This window comes from Sinohyriopsis cumingii, chromosome 16 (assembly GCF_028554795.1).
Source record: "Sinohyriopsis cumingii isolate HCF-2022 chromosome 16, ASM2855479v2, whole genome shotgun sequence".
NCBI classification, from domain to species: domain Eukaryota; kingdom Metazoa; phylum Mollusca; class Bivalvia; order Unionida; family Unionidae; genus Sinohyriopsis; species Sinohyriopsis cumingii.
This window is the reverse complement of record NC_142976.1, coordinates 18234639-18254499: the sequence shown is the minus strand read 5'-3', so window position 1 is coordinate 18254499 and position 19861 is coordinate 18234639. Positions and strand designations below refer to the sequence as shown.

The following is a 19861-nucleotide window of genomic DNA, read 5'->3' as shown; positions in this document are numbered from 1 at the left end:
ACAACTGTATTTCATAAAAATTACAAAAGGTCTTGGAATTTATGAAGAGTTTAAAATGTATAGCAATAAATCATTTTGGATATCTTATAAGTGGATTCTTAGTTAATATTACAGGTTGTTTGAATAGTTCCAGCTTGGGTGTGCTAAACGGATAGTTTAGGTGTGCGATTCGGAATTACAACTTAAACATATGTATCGAACGCTAGATGAACCAAGTAAACTTAAATGCGTATGTAATAAATGATCGAAATAGGATATCGTGAAAGGAAGACCAACATCTAGCATCTTGACGGAAACGATGCCATTTTTTTTTTGTAGCATAAACGTCCTTAGCCGATCAGCCTCTATGTGATCATTTGTTCTATGGCTTTTTACATCGTTGGAAGCCAGACGCACACTCGGCAAACACGGCACTAGCAATAGTTCGGACAAGACACTCTTCTTTTCTAATAAATAATTCTCATTGAGATGAGCCAGAAACATATATGATATTGATAAACTTGGAATCAGTACTAAAACAAGCCTCACCAAAGTCGTTTGTGGCAAATATTCAACAGCTAAGGCAGTTACATCGTCGATGTCTTTGCTGGTGATCGATACTTGTGGAGGGCAAGCAGTATTTCGCATTTCTCAGCAAGAGATGAAAGAACGTTTTCTTAGTGGGAACTCCATTTGGGTCCTATGGTGAAATGACAGAACTGTGCTGGTTGGACACCTCCGTTTTTGGAAAGAATCTAACATAACACTTTGCAAGACACGCCGTAATAACTCTAAAAATTCCATCAAAGGATTACTCAAATACAACGGTCACAAGTCCACCTTCTCTGTAATTTTGTTTGACTGGCTAAAATAAAACCACTATCATACTATTCATCCTTCTTCCCACTACAAGCACTTTTACCCAGCCCTTAGTTGTAGAAGTATTTTGGTCATTGAAGGCTGTCTCTTATCGCAAGTGCAGGCAGTTTCTTCAGATAATTCCTGGACTGCAAATAACAAAATATGAGATGGAAAAGCTTGCCAGTACGTTTTACCGATCGCTATGTCTCCGGTACACATGCCGTCAACATCTAGGAAAGCTGGCGTGCACCCGATGTTATTTCTAATCTTCAAAACGTTCTATTTACGATTTACCAAGATGATTGCACGAACAAAACGGAGGATAAAACACAAATGAAGGCAAACAATGGACATAAGTCAATAGAAAAACAAATCCTAGGGTGATGTCAACACCAATGGGTCGCAACTTTATTTAAAGACCAATAAAACAAACACGCTATTGTAAAGCAAACTGTCGAGACCCTTTTTACCATTATTTATAACGACAAATCTTGCCAAACAAATAAATGCCATTACATTGAAACAAACTGCAGAAAAGCAAACTGCAAATCAAGTCTAAAAACAAAGTCTCAGGAAACAATTATTTCAAGACGGTACAAAAGTCTGATCCAAACACCTTCACACCCTGTCTCAGTAAATAAGTTAGTCAATTTCCTTTAGAAGGTTTGTCAGACTCTGACATTAACGTTGATTCGGACGATGAAGTATGCTGTGTTTTAACTTGTATCAACCACCGAAGTTACACGGAATTTTGTCTTCATTAAATGGGCACAATGTGGCTTTTAGTCACAGTAGACACGTTGTAGAGAAGTTAGGGTAAACAGGAGATATGATGTCTTATTATGTCTCCACTGACTTTGACAAACGTAATAGTTCAAAGTTGACTCTTTGTGGAAAATAAAACAAGTTTATTGAGGTTTTAACTGTTTACTGAAAGTGTTATAAATTCTAGTAGTGATGAGTTTAAGAAAAGAGAGTTCTAATGTATTATATAAATTTTATATGATTGTATTTCCTTCACATACTATATCAGGAAGCTTTGCTTTTTGCTTTGATACCATACTACCATAAAATCGACGATCACCATATGTCTCAGTTGCCACCGTAACGGAACATTCCATTTACAGCTCCTCACATACTAGGTATTGTCGGAATACCTAACATCGGATTTATTGATTGGACATTCAAATCATTCACCGTGAACAATGCCTCTAACGTTGAATTATAACTAATACAAATTTAAAATGTAAGTAAACCAAAACACTTTTAGTAATGTTTCTAAATATTACGGCGGTAATAGGGTGTACTTAGCAAGTTCTGGACAAGAAAAACGGAACTTACTATGTGGTGGACAAGCTGCATTTCCGTACCAGCTTCCATTAGCCATACATATCAGGTGACCGTCTCCCTCCACTGGGATATTCCCCCAACATATCTGAATCTTAACAACGTCTCCAGGAAGTAAATATTCGGATTCTAGCTCCGTAACCAAGTTACCATGAATGCTTGATCTTCTACAGGGTTCTTTAAATATATATATATATATATATATATATATATATATATATATATATATATATATATAAAAAATATATATATATATATATATATATATATATATATATATATATATATATATATATATATATATATATATATATATATATATATATAGATAGATAGATAGATACATACATACATACATACATACATACATACATACATACATACATACAGTGAAATCCCTATCATGGCAACAGAAATGTATCCTTGTAGATCGTGCCAACCAAACAAAGTTGTTCTTTTGTTGTTCATCATTGAATTTATTGAACATTTAAATTTAATGTATCGGTAGGCACTTCCAGTGTTGCAGGACGTGTGCAAATAATATTTGTATTAGACAATCAAACACACCTGAACGTAGTGATATGTTAACCAATTCCAAAACCACTGCGACTATTTTTCACATAGTTTAACAAGTCGTCTATTTAATTTTCCGTTTCCGTAATTATGAATTACTGATGATCAGTTGGTGTTTAAAATATTTAGCAAATCTGCGCACGAATACAACAATAATGCACAAAAATGTACTTGCGTACACTATATACATGTATCGCCTTTTGAATGAATTTCACGAGTCTTACCAAAGCATTCTGGGTATTCTCCAACCCATCGCCCGTTGAGACAGGTCAGATGTCTAGTCCGGTCTGCATTTGCTTGAGCGTCAAACTCCTGGTTCCAGAGGTTCTCTTCAGCTTGTGATCCTAATTTATTTCTGGAACATGAAACGCTTATCATTTCACCACTTCGATATTCTTTCGTTGCGTCTTGTTCCTCCACCAAGAAATCTTTCAGAACGATAGGCAAGCAATTCGCTGGAAAATATATAAAATGTCATCAAATTACTTTCCATGTCTCTAACTCTATCATACCAACCAACAGGCTACATCTCTACCCGTCCGATATCTCTTTCATCTAACTCCCATTCTCTTTTAAATATATTCATCACGAATTCAATGATTAATTTAGAATAAAGTCACAGTGTAGCCTATGTTTAACACAAGTGCAGTCACTTTTACTAATACTGAAGACTCTGTTCCACATCTGAGCATTTACTTCATGCAGATTGACTTGTACGTAGCTGACGAGATGGTTGGATAATATGGTAACTTCTCGCACCAACAGTAGACTTGTATGGTCTATTATTAAACATTGAATGTCCATAATATTTTTATTTCTTCTAATCTGAAATGATCGGTCAATTATGAGTCAAACAAGGTTTGGTTCTTGGTCTCATAGCTGCATAATTTATCAGCATTTGTTAAGGTGTATATACATATTTGCCCTTTACATTCAAATAGCAAAACACTTTAGGGAAATTATGCTTAGTTGTTATTCAGTCAATTTAAATGTACTTGGACAAGTTGATACCTGAGGTTAACGTGTATGGGATTATAGTCACGTGGCTAGTATTATTAGATTTGATAATCTAAATTATTGTCTTGTTTCCACATGGACAATCAACTATGTTAGATGCATTTATGAAAGATGATAAAGAGGAGATTTTTAATTTAGAAGTTTAATTTTTTAAAAAATATTCAAGTCCGCACGTACTTATATTTAATCTCTGGTAAACTTAAACATATGTAAATTCGTCCTTTACTTTGAACACGTTTTTATAAGTATTCAGAATATATCAAACAGACTATTCATACAGACACGTTTTATATAATATGGGTAAAGCGTTTGGGTGTGTGTAATTTTACGTAGTTTTAACATATTTAGTCATATCGCTACGATGTCTGCTGCGTGGCAGTTTTTAGTGATCTCTAGAACTGGAGCATCAGGCCACAGACATGTAGCATCATGTCCCGTCCTGTACCATTATCCGGTCATCAAGCCAGACAGTCCTAACACTAACCTCTTAATGATGAGCGCCAATTGTATAAGTCTTGGGTATGACTCGGCAGGGTTTCGAAGTCGCGACCTCCTCCAACATCCGAGGCGGACGCTCAAACTGCTTAGGGCACGGAGTGGTATTGGGTACAGTGTATCAGACAGATTAATATTACAAATCTATGGTCTTAAACTAAGCAGTAGAAAAGACCGAAAACCAACAAGTTTTGTAAAATTCACCAAATGAATTATTTCCCTAGAATACAAAGTGAAAATTTAAAAAGAACTTACATTATTGTCACTTAAATTCCAAATAATCTAAAAAGCTCTACCACCAGTCCTAATGAACAATGTTCTAATTAAATTCCAATGATGTTCGAATTAAGATCCAACGCTGAATGTGTTGATGTGCCTTTAGAACAGTATTTTGATGAATCACAATAACATAATCCAGTTAATGTTTCTGCCCAGGAGTATTATTTAAGAGCACGTTGTATTTCTAGTGAATAAGTAATTTGAATAAATAATTTTGCTCAAATTAAATATTGAACACAGCAATGCAAATGATTCTGTGTCATGTTCTTACAGCAAGAATGAATACTTGTTAGATAAGCAAGATTATATATTGGACAAAAGTTCATTTCCAGAACAATCTGTTACTTAATTGATAATATATAATGTGGCACACATCAGGTAGACTAGATATATTTATGCGGGAATTCCAATAACCATGACCCAGACCTAAATAAATATGTTTACAACCATTATTTTTAATCCTAATAATCTTAATCCCACATTTATCAAGATAATATTATTTATATAATATTTGTTTACTAAAATAAATATTACTGATCAAGTAGACACTGAACATTTTTGGACATGGTCTAATCGTCCAAAATACAATTATAATTTATAATCATATACATAAGAATATAATTACATAACTCCTACTCTTACACACAATCTTAACTGCAAGGGCAGTCAAAAGGAATCAAACAGGCTATAAATGTATAAACCTCTGATCTTGGACGCATTTTTAATTAAATTGGCGGTCAAAATGTATAAAAAGACTATACATGCACATGCCCCAGTTCTTACATATACTTTTTGAAAATTAAATATGCATCATGTGTTGCAGTATCCATGTGTATATTTCAGTTTGTTTCAAATCGGATGTTTGTTTCATAAAAAAAATTATGAATACTCATTTATGTCAAAATATCGAAATATATCTTACTGAAGCATTCTGGGTAATATCCAATCCATCGCCCATCATGGCAGGTTAATTCTACAGGTGAATCTTCAGAAAACTGGTGATAGTCGTACTCTGGGTTACTTGGATCGCTCTGGATGCATGCAATGCTTATCTTCTGGCCATGACGATATGATTTCTCTGTCGGTTGATTCTTCGTAAGATATTGACTAAAAGCATTTAACTCGCAATTGACTGCAAATAGTGGAAGAAAAACGTACGTTTTATGCAAATTAATCTGCAAATAGCGGAATACAAATTACCTTATAATATACAGGTCAATGTAGTAATGGAACTTTAGAATTATATTATTGTGTTACATAAAGACGTGTATCATATCGCCAGATTCCTGACCGTTGGCGTATTAGAATATGTGAGACTATAGTCACATCTGCACATTCAATATTGGAATTTATTTAGAACACCACTGGAAATCGTTTGTAACTCTATGAATTTGGACTTGTGATAGAAAAGTTTAGAACCATTTTGTTTTTAATTCACAATACTGTAAGTTCTTTTTAAATTTTCATTTTGTATTTTAGGGAAATAATTATTTGTTCATAGTTTACAAAACATGCTGGTTTTCGCTCTTTTCTGTTACTTAGATTGAAGCTATAGAGTCGTAACAGAAAATTGCCACAATATGCACCGATTAATCTGCAAATACTGGAATACAAATTAAATATTAATAGTGAAATGCAAATGACCATTATACACAGAGTACTCTGCAAATAAAATAATACAAACTATCATATTATACAAAGATTGATCTGCAAATATTTACAACTACGATTTAATGACCCTATCTAATATGAACAAACATTTAGGAAGAAAACTTTGTTACTTGTGAATATATCATGATTGATAATCTAGTTTACCTCAACAAGAGCCAGTTTTTTAAATCAGTCTTTAATATTGTTAAAGTTTAGAAGCATATGTTTTCACTTTTAGGACTTAATGTCTCTTCCCAAAACCTTCAATGATGTGTCTAAATGATAAGCAGTTTTTGATGAGAAAGTTTTAATATCATTTTAACTATTTGAAGAGAATTCGTCTTATTATTGAGAATGTTTAGTGGCGGAGTGAGGGTTCGAGTCGCTCGGGGGCTATGCTCTTCAGTGGCTTCCTAGTTTGAAACAGTTTTTATGTCATATGCCAAATTCCATCCCTCGCATAAGTTGCGTCTTGTAAGAACTGCCCCCCATTACACTAAGGTGAGGTGAAATACTTTGAAAATTTGCAAAACAACTCCAGGTGGCTCCACACACCCTCACAGTTCCCAGGGTAATTGCCTGCATCCATCTTGACCATCATAAAAAATGCCCTGTATATGCTGATATTCGCATAAGATATATAGAAAAATCGTTAGAACTAAGCCAAATATCTTTAAGTTAATTGTCTTATTTTCCTTAGATAACGATACAATGAACACATTGAGTAACTATGTGATACGAATCTATGGTCTTAAACTAAGTAACAGAAAGAAGAACAATATGCAAGTTTAGTAAAATCAGTAGCGAATTTAAATTCTCCAAGTTACAATGTAACAATTTTAGAGGAACTTACAATAGTTGTGGATTAAATTCAAATATTTATCAATTTTCTATTACAAGTCCAAAAGAAGACAATGCTCCGAATGACTTATAATCTTGAATGTGCTGATGTACCCACAGCATTACTGTATGACTATGGTACTTGTAAGAATGTCTTTGAATGAATCCTCAATACTCACAAGTAGATTTTTAATCCGAGAAGTCAAGTAGCACTTGTGATTCAATCGAATAATTCTCATAAATGATTCGTCTCAAATTATTTCTGGAAACAACTAAAGGTGATTCGACAAGACTGATGTTAAAATACAAGTTAATAATTTTGTTTATCGGAACCTGTATAAAAAAAACCAACAAAAAACAATAAGATGAGCAAGCTGTGGGTTGTAAAAGTTCGCTCCTAGAACTTTCTAAGTTCAAAAGCTTTGTAAACGTGATTACAAATATTATCTGCAACAACAACATACAACCATTGGCATGAATTGTAGATTCTTTACAAATGATTATTAGCTTAAACTACAAAGTGCAATCATGAATAAAAACAAAGCATACAATAAAGATATACATAACAAAATAGTTATCAAGCTCATATAAAAAAACACATTTTAAACACCTTTCTTGGCTGAAATTTAATTGTCTTTACTTATCTATTTTCCTACTCTACCACATCTAGATATATTATTGGTTATATGTTGATAATTAATACTTTTATGTCTTTGCTTAGGGTTTCCTTTTCTAGGTGGTATTGTAACTTACTTGTGCCAAAAGATTCGATGAATGAAGCAGGTTATTATAAATGTAAACATAATAGAACCAGCTTCTGCATAAATACTTTAGTTTTCCAAACCATATTGTAGTTCCTTAATATGTAAATAAAAGTACCAATTGGTCTAAAGCGAAATGTGTCACATTCAGCTACTATGAAGAATTACCAATTTATAGAGCCATTAAAGCGGCTTTTAATTGTAAAACTAAATAAGCTAACATGTAAAATGTAAGAGTCATTTTTCCCCATAGTGTGGGTCGGTGATTAAAGTCATGCAATTCTGAATGAGTTTCCCTTTCATCGATCTTTTATTAGGAATTAAGATTCCTATTTTAAAGATTCGTGTAGTCCAGAACGTTTGAAATCAGGTACCAAACATACATGAACAGCATATAAATAAAGGCAGCTCAATGAGTAGGCAATCAGTATTAATAATAAAATAATTTCAAGTAAACTCTAAAGATCAACATTTGTTTGATTTATTTCCGTTTTGGCAATTAAATTCATGCCAATCAGACTAGCGCTGACCTTTCACATAAAATAATTAGGAACCTTGAAACTCGATTACACACTTCATAACTAACCGTAGAAATAAAGTTCATTCATGCATAGTGTCTGGTCGATTTTATAGCTTTGCGACTCTATGAATAATGTAAATGTTAAGTTAATGTCTTACGATTTCAAATAGTTATATAAATGAATGTAAGAAATTAATAACAGAACAATAAATGCTTATTAGGTACAGGTAATGCTAAGCACAAGAATGTAATATGAACCCATAGGTTTTGTTAGTGCTATGAATTACTAACGCCCAGTTCGCTGCGCAACTTGAAGAGATTTTAACAAGTCTCAACGCATGTTAGAAAGGCGCGGTATACAAATGTATAAGTATTGCAAGAAGAACTCAATTAAATTGATGCTACATGAGAATCCTGTTCAAATATTTACAATTTTTCTACTGTGATTTCGAGGCATCCTTTTACCTCGTAATTCTCCAACATATTCTAGTACACGATTAAAAAACAACGTGTCTTGTAAGTGGTCTTTCACATCTTAGGTTTTAGTTTATGCGTCGCAAATTACTTTTGTGACACTGGATTTGCTTTTACAAATATGTAATATTATAAGAAAGCGTGAACATTCATAGCTACGTCACGCAAGAAACAATACTTTCTTTTCGTGTTGAAAACATCATCGAAGATATATTTTGCAGAGGAATGCAACTTACTGCGAAGAAAGGACAGCTCGTGTAGTCAAAATAACGAAACACAGGAAGTTAATTACCTTTACCATTACCTGGCGCACAAATGACATTGTTTGTAAAAGGGCAAACTAATGTGTGCAAATAAATGATTACTTTAAAAGTTTCTAATTAGATCATTTTAATTGTCATCGATGGTCACGCAATATCTTTTAATATTGACCATTATCATTCATTGTAATTTTCTTTAGTGATAGTTTAAAACCGATTATTTCATCATCTTGATGAATAGTCTCATTGTTACAAGCGAGGTTTGATCGCGTATTAACGAGTTTTGTTGTATCGAGGCTGTCTTTCTGCAGCAAGCACAAGCATGGTTCAGATATGAATCATGGACATGACTTCGTCCGTTAAAATTTGAAATGTACTAATTTATTCGTAGTGAATTTCAATAGGATTGCCGATTATAATTTTGATCTCTTGATATCTGCAAGCAGGTTTAACTTTATGAAGCTCTTAGTATACTAGATTAGGGTATAATATTTCCTTTTCAAATGTATTTGATGTTTTCACAATAGGGCTGATGATATAGCTATTATACGATGTACAAATGAAAACAACATTCTACTTAGCTGTTATAGCATGTGATGTGATCCTTGATTTCATTTGGATCGCATTGCATATCTGATGCAAGCGACTAAGTATTATGTTTTTTATAACAAAATTATGAGACAAAATATGGCCGCTTAGTCACATAGCTTTCTAAGCACAACACATAAGATCATGCTAACATTTCTCAACGTATTTTATTTGTTACAGTTCTGATAGACGTAACATTACCTGTCCGATTGATATCAAATTGGATATCCAAACGACATAGGGCTACCTGTCAGATAAATACGGGGTTTAGCGATATGAAAATGTATGCATTTTCTTCTTTTATGTACTTCTAAATAAATGTTTCTCAACAGTACCGTGTGCTAAAAACTGTGAGTTTTCATATATGGGTTTTGAGTACCAATTCAAGTTTTGTGCTAAGACTGTTGCATGACCATAGACCATGAATTCCGAGCATGATTCCTGTTCAAAGATTTAAAAATGCGGCCAACCATTAACAATAAAACTAAGATCTTTATGATAGACAATCGCTTTGGTTAGCAAAACAGAAAGTAATGTTTTGTTATAAAATGGTGTTTCCGATACAACCTTTGTCTGTAAATAACTCCTCTGTTGTATTGCTGGGACCACTGTCAGGTTGGGATTTAACGGCATCGACACGACCATTATCAGACTCTGCACTTGTATAGCTGGTACTTTCAGCCGTCAGATATTTTGTTGAATCTAACTCGTTGGTGTTGGTAACAACATCTAAATAAGGCTCTGATGTTGATTTGACACGTGAATCCTTATCACCTGTTTGTGGATTAAAAGAGTAAAACTGTGAATATTTCTTTCGCTTTTTTTAAGTCCGACAGATTGGTCATCAGCCAGCTTCGTAACTGTTTTTTTCCTCAACATAAAATAACTATCTTTTCTGAAGAAATAACTTTACCATTGTAATCTATTTAAATCGCATTGGATTAGAATGAATGCTGGAAACGGTGTCATAGTTTCACATCTACATTCCGTAATAGGGGTTAAAAACTGTGCATTATGTTTAACAAAATGACCGTATCGCATTGCAATCTAATATTTACCATTATATTTTAAGTTGAAATCCCTTTCTAAAACAGTAAAAATAAACGTGAGGCAGTGGTTAGCTTTGACCAAACATTTGACTTAATTATCTGCGCACGTTTTCAGAGAATTGCAGTATTAAGTTTTACAATTGTACACAACACTCGACTCCGTTAAAAAATCTGACTTAAAATTATGTAAAGAGTGGTTAAAATACTTTTTATTAAATATACAAAAGTATAAATTTTACTACAGTTTAGTCCAGTAATGATTGAACTTCTTCTGAAAATGCTTTACAATAGCTGCTTCAATTTTTTAAAATGCCAATTTCTTTTAATGAGACCTAGTCTACTTTAATTCCCGTCTGTTCGAATGTCAGTTTGGAATGTTACCCTGTTTCAGGATGAGTTCAGATAACAAATGTCTACCGTCAGTTCACATTCCAAACACCATCTTAAGAAGCCGATTTATACTTTCAAATGGCGTAGAACAGAATATCACGACATCTGCGACGATTTGTTTATGATGACATAAGATTGACATGCCAACGAAAAACCAGACGTTACTCAAGCGTTTAACAGTTCATTTTCAGACAGCTGCAGTACATTAAACTAAAGAGATAATCAATCCAATTTTATCTTCTTATCAACGGTGTCTTCACGGCCTTGAATGCAATATTTTCTAACGAAAATATTATGTTTTTTTATCAAAACGCTTTAAATGTAGCTGAAATATGCCATATTTTCAACGAAAGGTTTATTTGAAAAACTGGATATCAGTTATAACTTGTAAACGTGCAGCGAAAGAGATCTGAAGGACACCAAAGCTACAAAAATATTCGGGACTTCCTTGATCTTTATAGTCGTACGTTACAACAACATATTTTCGGTCTCATGTTGAAAAGAGGTGGTAAACTTCAGAGAAGTACAAATATTGAAACCTACCGATGCATTTTGGCATATCTCCAACCCAACGTCCATTATTGCAGGTTAACTCGGATGTTTCTTCAGTTCCATAGTCATATACATATTCATCGTCACCATCCAGTGGACAAGAAATCTTTATTTTCTCTCCAGTTTGGTACACCGTCTTCACCATTTTATCTTTGTATAGAAACTTCTTCAGATCGTTCAAGATACATTCGGCTGAGAAAAATATCCTACATGTCAGACCCTAATTGAATAGATTTTAGCTATAATATGTGTAATAACAAGTTATATTATTCACTTCAATAGATGAATATGACTGGATCTTGTACGCCTATTTTAGAATTTAATCGGGATCGTGTATACGCATTTTGTAAACATTTATAACAAATTACTTTGTGAGGCTGAAGTACAGTATCTCATGTTGAATGTTATTATGGTTCTTTAACAAGTCCAAAAACAGAAATGTTCCGAATGACTTTCAATCTTCAATGTGCTGATGCACCCACAGTCTTAATGTACAACAATGGTGTTTTCTAGAATTTCTTTGATGAATCCTCAATAATCCGTAAGTAGTCTTTTAGTCCGATAAGTAAACAGGCATTTTCACATTCCAATGAGAAATTAAAATAAATGATTCTTCTCAAAATATCTCTGAAGACAACTAAAATTGATGCAATTATACTGACATTAAAATTCACCTTAATAATTTTGTTTTTCGTATCCTTATATAAAATCTAAAGACACAAAGTGATGACCAAGATGTGAGTTATACAATTTCACTTCTAGACTTTTATAATGTCAAAAGCCTTGTAATCTTGATTACAAATATTATCTGAAAATAGGAAATACATTGACAAGAATTATCTATTTAAGTAGGTTATTTACAAATGACCATTAGCATACACTACAAACTGCAATCATTAATAAAATTCAAGCACACAGTATAAATACAATATAGATATAACAATCACTATCTTTTCTTTTGTCGTTCGTCTAAATAAATATTTTCCAACAGTTACTTGTGCCAAAAGCTGTGAGTTTTCAGTTTTGGGTTCAGGTTTTGTGCTAAGATTGTTGCATGACCATAGAGCATGAATTCCAAGCATGATTCCTGCTCAAAGATTTAAAAATGTGGCCCTACACCATTATCATCAAAGCTAATATCCTTTTCATAGACAACTGCTTTGATTAGCAAACACAAGGTAATGTTTTTTTCCTAAAATGGTGTTTCCTATACAACCTTAGTCTGTAAATAACTCCTCTGTTGTATTGTTGTAACCATTGTCATTTTGGGATTTACCGTAATTGACACGAGCATTGGCAGAATCCGAGAGTGCATAGCTTGTACTTCCAGCCGACACATATTGTGTTGAATCGAACTCGTTGATGTTGGATACAACATCTAAATAGGGTTTTGGTGTTGATTTGACACGTGAATCCGCATTATCTGTATGTGGATTAAAAGTTTGAAATTTAGAATATTTCCTTGGGATTTTGCGAGTCTGGCAGAAATGTTGGAAACGGTATTAACGTTTCATAGCTAAATTCAGTCAATGTTGTAAAAGGTGTGAAATCTGTGCATTATGTTTTACAAATGATTGTATCACATTGCCGTCTGTTTTATGTATCATTTTCGTTTGAGTTGAAATCACGTTCAAAAACATTTAAAATAAACACGTGAGACAACGGCAAGCTTCGACCAAACATTTTACTTAATTATTAAAGCCTGTGTTGGAAGTATTGTAGTTTCAAGTTGTAAAATTATGACCCAAACTTCGACTCCGTTAAAATATCTGACTTAAAACCTGGAAAGAGTGGAACACCTTTTTAAGTTAATGTACTTTTATTTATTGAATGCAGATATATAAATGTTTACTACATTTTAGTTTCTATAATGATTGTTCTTCTGTAGAAATTGTTTTTCAATAGATACTTCAATTTACTTCTCTAAATAAAGCATTGCAAGTTGATCATTTTCATTACAAATTGCTTATTTCATCTACATCGATATATATATATATATATATATATATATAAGCCTAGTAAAGATAGTTTGAGGCAAACATGCCAGTTGTTTCGAACGCTAACTAGTTGACTTTAATTCTCATTTATCAGAATGTTAGTTTTGAACGTTTTCCTGTTTCACGAGGAATTCAAATAAGTGTCTACTGTAAGCTCACATTCCAACATGCACTCACATACCATATTAACAATCACATATGTAAAAGTCGTTTCAGACATGGTGCCTTAAGATCGACTTCCCAACGACAAAGCTTGCAAATATGCGACCAAAGAGATTCCTAAATTAAAAAAACGCGTCCCACAAATTTCTCTTTCGTATAAAATTTGCAACACATCACATCTGCGAAGATCCAGACCCATCATACTATTGTCCTTTATGTAGTAGCAAATTTGCAACACATCACATCTGCGAAGATCCAGACCCATCATACTATTGTCCTTTATGTAGTAGCAAAATGCAAACATAAAGAAACGAAAAAGAGCTAGAAAAAGTACAGACTGAGTAAATGGTGCATTAAATATATCTCAGAAGATGTGAAATTTATTGCGGAGCAATCTTCCAACAATTTTACCATCCACTACTATAACGTGGAATAATGTTTGAGGAAGAACTACTTTATTTGCTTTATATTTACACATCTTTCAACCTACTGTCTTCCAGTTACCAAGCGTAGATGACACTTTGCATTGCAAACATGTAAATTAGCTGAAGTTTTCATTTAACAACCCGCTTCGCTATAACGTTACTCAAGCGTGCAACAGGTCATTTTCAGACAACCTTATAACTTCATTATATTAAAGTAAGGAGCAAGCCAAGTAATTATATTTTGATTCTTATGAACGGTTTCTGGCGGACTTTTGTTGCAATATTTTCTAAGGGTATTATTAATATCATGCTTTTTATCGAAATGCTATATAATTTAGCTTAGAGATGTCATAATAATGTAAATATAAAGCAAATAAAGTAGTTCTTCCTCAAACATTATTCCACATTTTTATTTCACGGATAGACTCTTCGTCGACGATTGTCTACTTTAAATAGTGATTCATTCCCAACAAGATGCATTTTACTAAAAGAAGACCTGAACAAGTTACAGAAATTGGAGAGATAATGGCAAATGGATTTTAACCCGTCCAAGTGCGAACACATACACATAACCAACAAGCGAAAAGTCATTAACATATCCTATTCTATCCACGAGCCAATGCTTTTGAGACCAACAGAGCCAAGTACCTGGGTGTAATCTTGTACAGCAAACTATCATTTAATTCGCGCATGGATCCGTAACCAAAAAGGCAAACCAGATGACATCTATTCTTCCAAGAAACCTTTCATCCTGCCCTACACACACCAAGGCCTGCTGCTACATGACGCTCTTTCGCCCACAGCTCGAAAACTCTTCTACATTATGGGATCCACAATCCAAACCCAATGCAGCCAAACTAGAATTAGTCCAAACGCGGGCAGTAAGATTATGTCACACCGACTATTGACAAACCAGTAGCGTCACAACCATGCTTAAGGACCTTCAGTGAGAAGACGTGAGAACCCGACGTCATCAGAACAAGGTCATCACGATGCACCAAAATGATTAACCAACTACCTGAAATATTAACAACAAGGCACTTGATCCACGTAAAAGCATCAACCAGAGGCCATGCCAGCATATATAGGGCATAATAGTGTTTCGTGGACGCATATAAGAACTCCCTCTTCTCCACAGGCATTCATCTTTGGAACTTCTTGCCAGCGACAGCCATTACAGCGCCTCCCGTTGATATCTTTCAGGTCCACATCGGCTTAGCATGGCCCATGTCTTAACATGCACACTGTGTATTATTTTATCCTGTTTTTAACTTGCACAAAGAGCCTTCCTTTACATATTTACATAGTTCAGCACAGTGCGACTATGCCTGCATATAGACTAAGCACTTAATTGGAAGATCGTCAACGAAATGTTTATATGAATTACTGGGTACACTTTATGTTACGTAAATATGCAGCGAACGAGATCTGAAGTACATCCAAACTACAAAGATACTAGGAACTTTCTTGATCTTTCTAGTCGTACGTTACAACAACAGGTGTTTGGTCTCATGTTGTAAATAGGTGTTAACCTTCCAAGCAGTATAAAAACTGAAACATACCGACACATTTAGGTATATCTCCAACCCAACGTCCATTATTGCAGGTTAACTCGGATGTTTCGTCAGTTCCATGGTCATATCCATATTCATCGTCATCATCCAGTGGACAATAAATCTTTATTTTTTCTCCACTTCGGTACACTGTCTTGACCGTTTCATCTTTGTATAGAAACTTCTTCAGATCATTCAAGATACATTCGGCTGAAATAAAATGCTTTCATATCAGACTCTAGTTAAATAGATTTCAGCTATAATGTGCAATAACAAGTTAAAGTATTCACGTCAACATATGAATAGGATTAGATGGTATGTGCATAATGTGTTAATCAATTAAGACCGTGTATATGTATTTTTTATACGTTTATAATAAATCTCATTGTGAGAATCAAATACCGTATGTCATATTCAGTATGATTAGAGTCCTTTTTTCTAGCCTGGAATACATTCATTCACATAGACGCGATGTTGCCGTTTTCTGGTAATTGAATATTATCTAGATAAAGTGGTATATGGAAAATAGTGTACTGACTTTCATATTGTGTTAAATTCTTGCATTAGGGCCTTCTTTTGCTACAAAACAGAGGAAATGCTCATTTGCGCTTACATTTGATGGACGCCTATCTCACAGACACATATTTAATCTTGATTGTGAAACTCTTTAAGAAGGGTATGTCTAAGACATAATGATTGAAGCAGGAGTGAGAGTGAGGGGCTCTAGAACTTTCGACATAAACGGGGTCAACAGGGTACAGTAGTATACAATTACACTCGGAATGCAATTAAACATTTATAGGATGAGGTACAGTAACAAAACAATGCCAAAAGAAACTTTCATCGACAGGAAGGACAATGCAAATACTAAGAAGGAATCACATATTCGTCATCAATGACATTATCAGTGCCATCTGGGATGTGCAGTACTTAAACATTCAGTTTCTACTTGTATGCTCGTATATTTCATTACAAGTTTTGTTGACCTGTATCCCATTCACACACACAAATACACACGCACACAAATAAAATAAAACAGACTTGGTTCAGAACGTAGAAGAGTATACATATTTCAATGGGTATTTGGTTGTTTTAACATTTTAGCTTTAGGATGTTAGGATTAACAAGATGCAATTGTAATGAGGACTTGCCATACAATATGCCTTATTTCTTGTGGTCGGTTTCACATGATATCTTCTTCTATGAACTTAAAAAAGAGATTTAAAACTTAATTGTATGCAGATGGTGCCTTATTAAAAGCACTGGTGTCTTTCAAAGAGTGGATTTAACCACTACATCTAATTCAATGTGTTGGGGTTTTTTGTTGGGGGGGGGGGGGAGAGTATGGGGTACATAGGCATTTAAAGATTTATTCTTTAAAGCAAATGGTAGTTCCTAAAATCTTGGAAATTCAACTAATATAATTACATGCAAACAAAAACGTATCGTAGTGTATATCCTGATAATTATCACATATAAATTGTCACTGGATCGTAAACTCCACTCATTAATGCATATAAATCTGATATAGGCTGCGAAGATACAGTTTACTGGTAATGTCTGATTTTTGCTGTGCTGAGAAAACCTGGAGTCATTGATTGTTATAAAAGTAGCCAAAAAATGATGAATTATAGACATGTATCATTTGATAGTTGAATATCAATGACCTTTGTTTGATAGGTAAACGTACTAATTCTCAGGCATATTAAGTTTTTAAGTATAAACGATACTAAAAAAGAGCCAGTTGCATTCACCTTTGGGTCTTTATTGTATTAGATTCAGACGTTACGATCGAGAGGCAGCGGTTGCGAATATTTTAGCTGCATACGTGGAAAGGAACCATTTACACGATTCGCTCGGAAGATTATCTCTTCACATGAAGAGGGACAAACACGCTCACAAAGAACATATATTTGTCCAAAAACATTGGATGAATGAAGCAGGCTATTATAAATTTAAATATAAGAGAACCAGCTTTCTGCATAAGTAGTTTAGTTTTCCATACCTTATTGTAGTTCCTAATATGTAAATAAAAGTACCAATTGGTCTAAAGCGAAATGTGTCACATTCAGCTACTATGAAGAATTACCAATTTATAGAGCCATTAAAGCGGCTTTTAATTGTAAAACTAAATAAGCTAACATGTAAAATGTAAGAGTCATTTTCCCCCATAGTGTGGGTCGGTGATTAAAGTCATGCCATTCTGAATGAGCTTCCCTTTCATCGATCTTTTATTAGGAATTAAGATTTATATTTTAAAGATTCATGTAGTCCAGAACGTTTGAAATCAAGTATCAACCATACATGAACAGCACATAAACAAAGACAGTTCAATCAGGAGGCAATCATTATTTATAATAAAATAATTTCAAGTAAACTCTAAAGATCAACATTTGTTTGATTTATTTCCGTTTTGGCAATTAAATTCATGCCAATCAGACTAGCGCTGACCTTTCGCATAAATTAATTAGGAACCTTGAAACGCGATTACACACTTCATAACTAACCGTAGAAATAAAGTTCATTCATGCATAGTGTCTGATCGATTTTATAGCTTTGCGACTCTATGAATAATGTAAATGTTAAGTTAGTGTCTCACGATTTCAAATAGTTATAGAAATGAATGTAAGAAATTAATAACAGAACAATAAATGCTTATTAGGTACAGGTAATGCTAAGCACAAAAATGGAATAAAACCCATAGTTTTTGTTAGTGCTATGAATCATTAACTCCCAGTTCGGTGTGTAACTTGAAGAGATTTTAACAAGTCACAATGAATGTTAGAAAGGCGCGATATACAAATGTATAAGTATTGCAAGAAGAACTCAATTAAATTGATGCTACATGAGAATCCTGTTCAAACATTTACAATTTTTTTACTGTGATTTCGAGGAATCCTCTTACCTCGTAATTCTCCAACATATTCTCGTACATGATTAAAACACAACGTGTCTTGTAAGTGGTCTTTCACATCTTAGGTTTTAGTTTATGCGTCGCAAATTACTTTTGTGACACTGGATATGCTTTTACAAATATGTAATATTATAAGAAAGCGTGAACATTCATAGCTACTTCACGCAATAAACAACACTTTCTTTTCCTGTTGAAAACATCATCGAAGATATATTTTGCAGAGGAATGCGACTTACTACGAAGAAAGGACAGCTCGTGTAGTCAAACTAACGAAACACAGGAAGTTAATTACCTTTACCATTACCTGGCGCACAAATGACATTGTTTGTGAAAGGGCAAACTAATGTATGCAAATAAATGATTACTTTAAAAGTTTCTAATTAGATCATTTTAATTGTCATCAATGGTCACGCAATATCTTTTAATAGTGACCATTATTATTCATTGTAATTTTCTTTAGTGATAGTTTGAAACCGATTATTTCATCATCTTGATGAATAGTCTCATTGTTACAAGCGAAGTTTGATCGCGTATTAACGAGTTTTGTTGTATCGAGGCTGTCTTTTTGCAGCAAGCACAAGCATGGTTCAGATATGAATCATGGATATGACTTCGCCCGTTAAAATTTGAAATGTACTTATTTAATCAAGGTGAATTTCAATAGGATTGCCGATTATAATTTTGATCTTATGATATCTGCAAACAGGTTTAACTTTATGAAGCTCTTAGTATACTAGATTAGGGTATAATATTTCCATTTCAAATGTATTTGATGTTTTCAAAAAAGGGCTATAGCTATTATACAATGTACAAATGAAAACAACATTCTACTTAGCTGTTATAGCATGTGAGGCGATCTTTGATTTTATTTGGATCGCATTACATATCTGATGCAAGCGACTTTGTCTTATGATTTTTTTGTAATAAAATTATGAGACAAAATATGGCCGCTTAGTCACATAGCTTTCTAAGCACAACACATAAGATCATGCTAACATTTCCCAACGTATTTCATTCGTTACAGTTCTGATAGACGGAACATTACCTGTCCGATTGATATCAAATTGGATATCCAAACGACATAGGGTTACCTTTCAGATAGACACGGGGTTTAGCTGTATGAACATGTATGCATTTTCTTATTTTATGTACTTCTAAATAAATGTTTCTCAACA

General features: G+C 33.7%; 1 protein-coding gene across 13 annotated transcripts in view; it reads right to left on the bottom strand.

Annotated features, from left to right (window-relative positions):
* LOC149780011 (uncharacterized) overlaps positions 1–19861 on the bottom strand; it is a 105027-nt gene that overhangs the window by 39181 nt on the left and 45985 nt on the right. For 10 of the 13 annotated variants that reach the window (XM_089936736.1, XM_089936746.1, XM_089936744.1 and 7 more), the window contains 7 exons: positions 15782–15982; positions 12912–13058; positions 11627–11827; positions 10212–10418; positions 5474–5683; positions 2985–3215; positions 2182–2364 (listed from right to left, as the gene is read on the bottom strand). In XM_089936736.1, the coding sequence (XP_089792862.1) occupies positions 2182–2364; positions 2985–3215; positions 5474–5683; positions 10212–10418; positions 11627–11827; positions 12912–13058; positions 15782–15982 (1380 nt within the window). Of the gene's footprint in view, positions 1–528; positions 987–2181; positions 2365–2984; positions 3216–5473; positions 5684–10211; positions 10419–11626; positions 11828–12911; positions 13059–15781; positions 15983–19861 lie in introns of all 13 variants that reach the window. The other 3 variants (XR_016414976.1, XM_089936742.1, XM_089936741.1) reach the window with 3 other exon arrangements.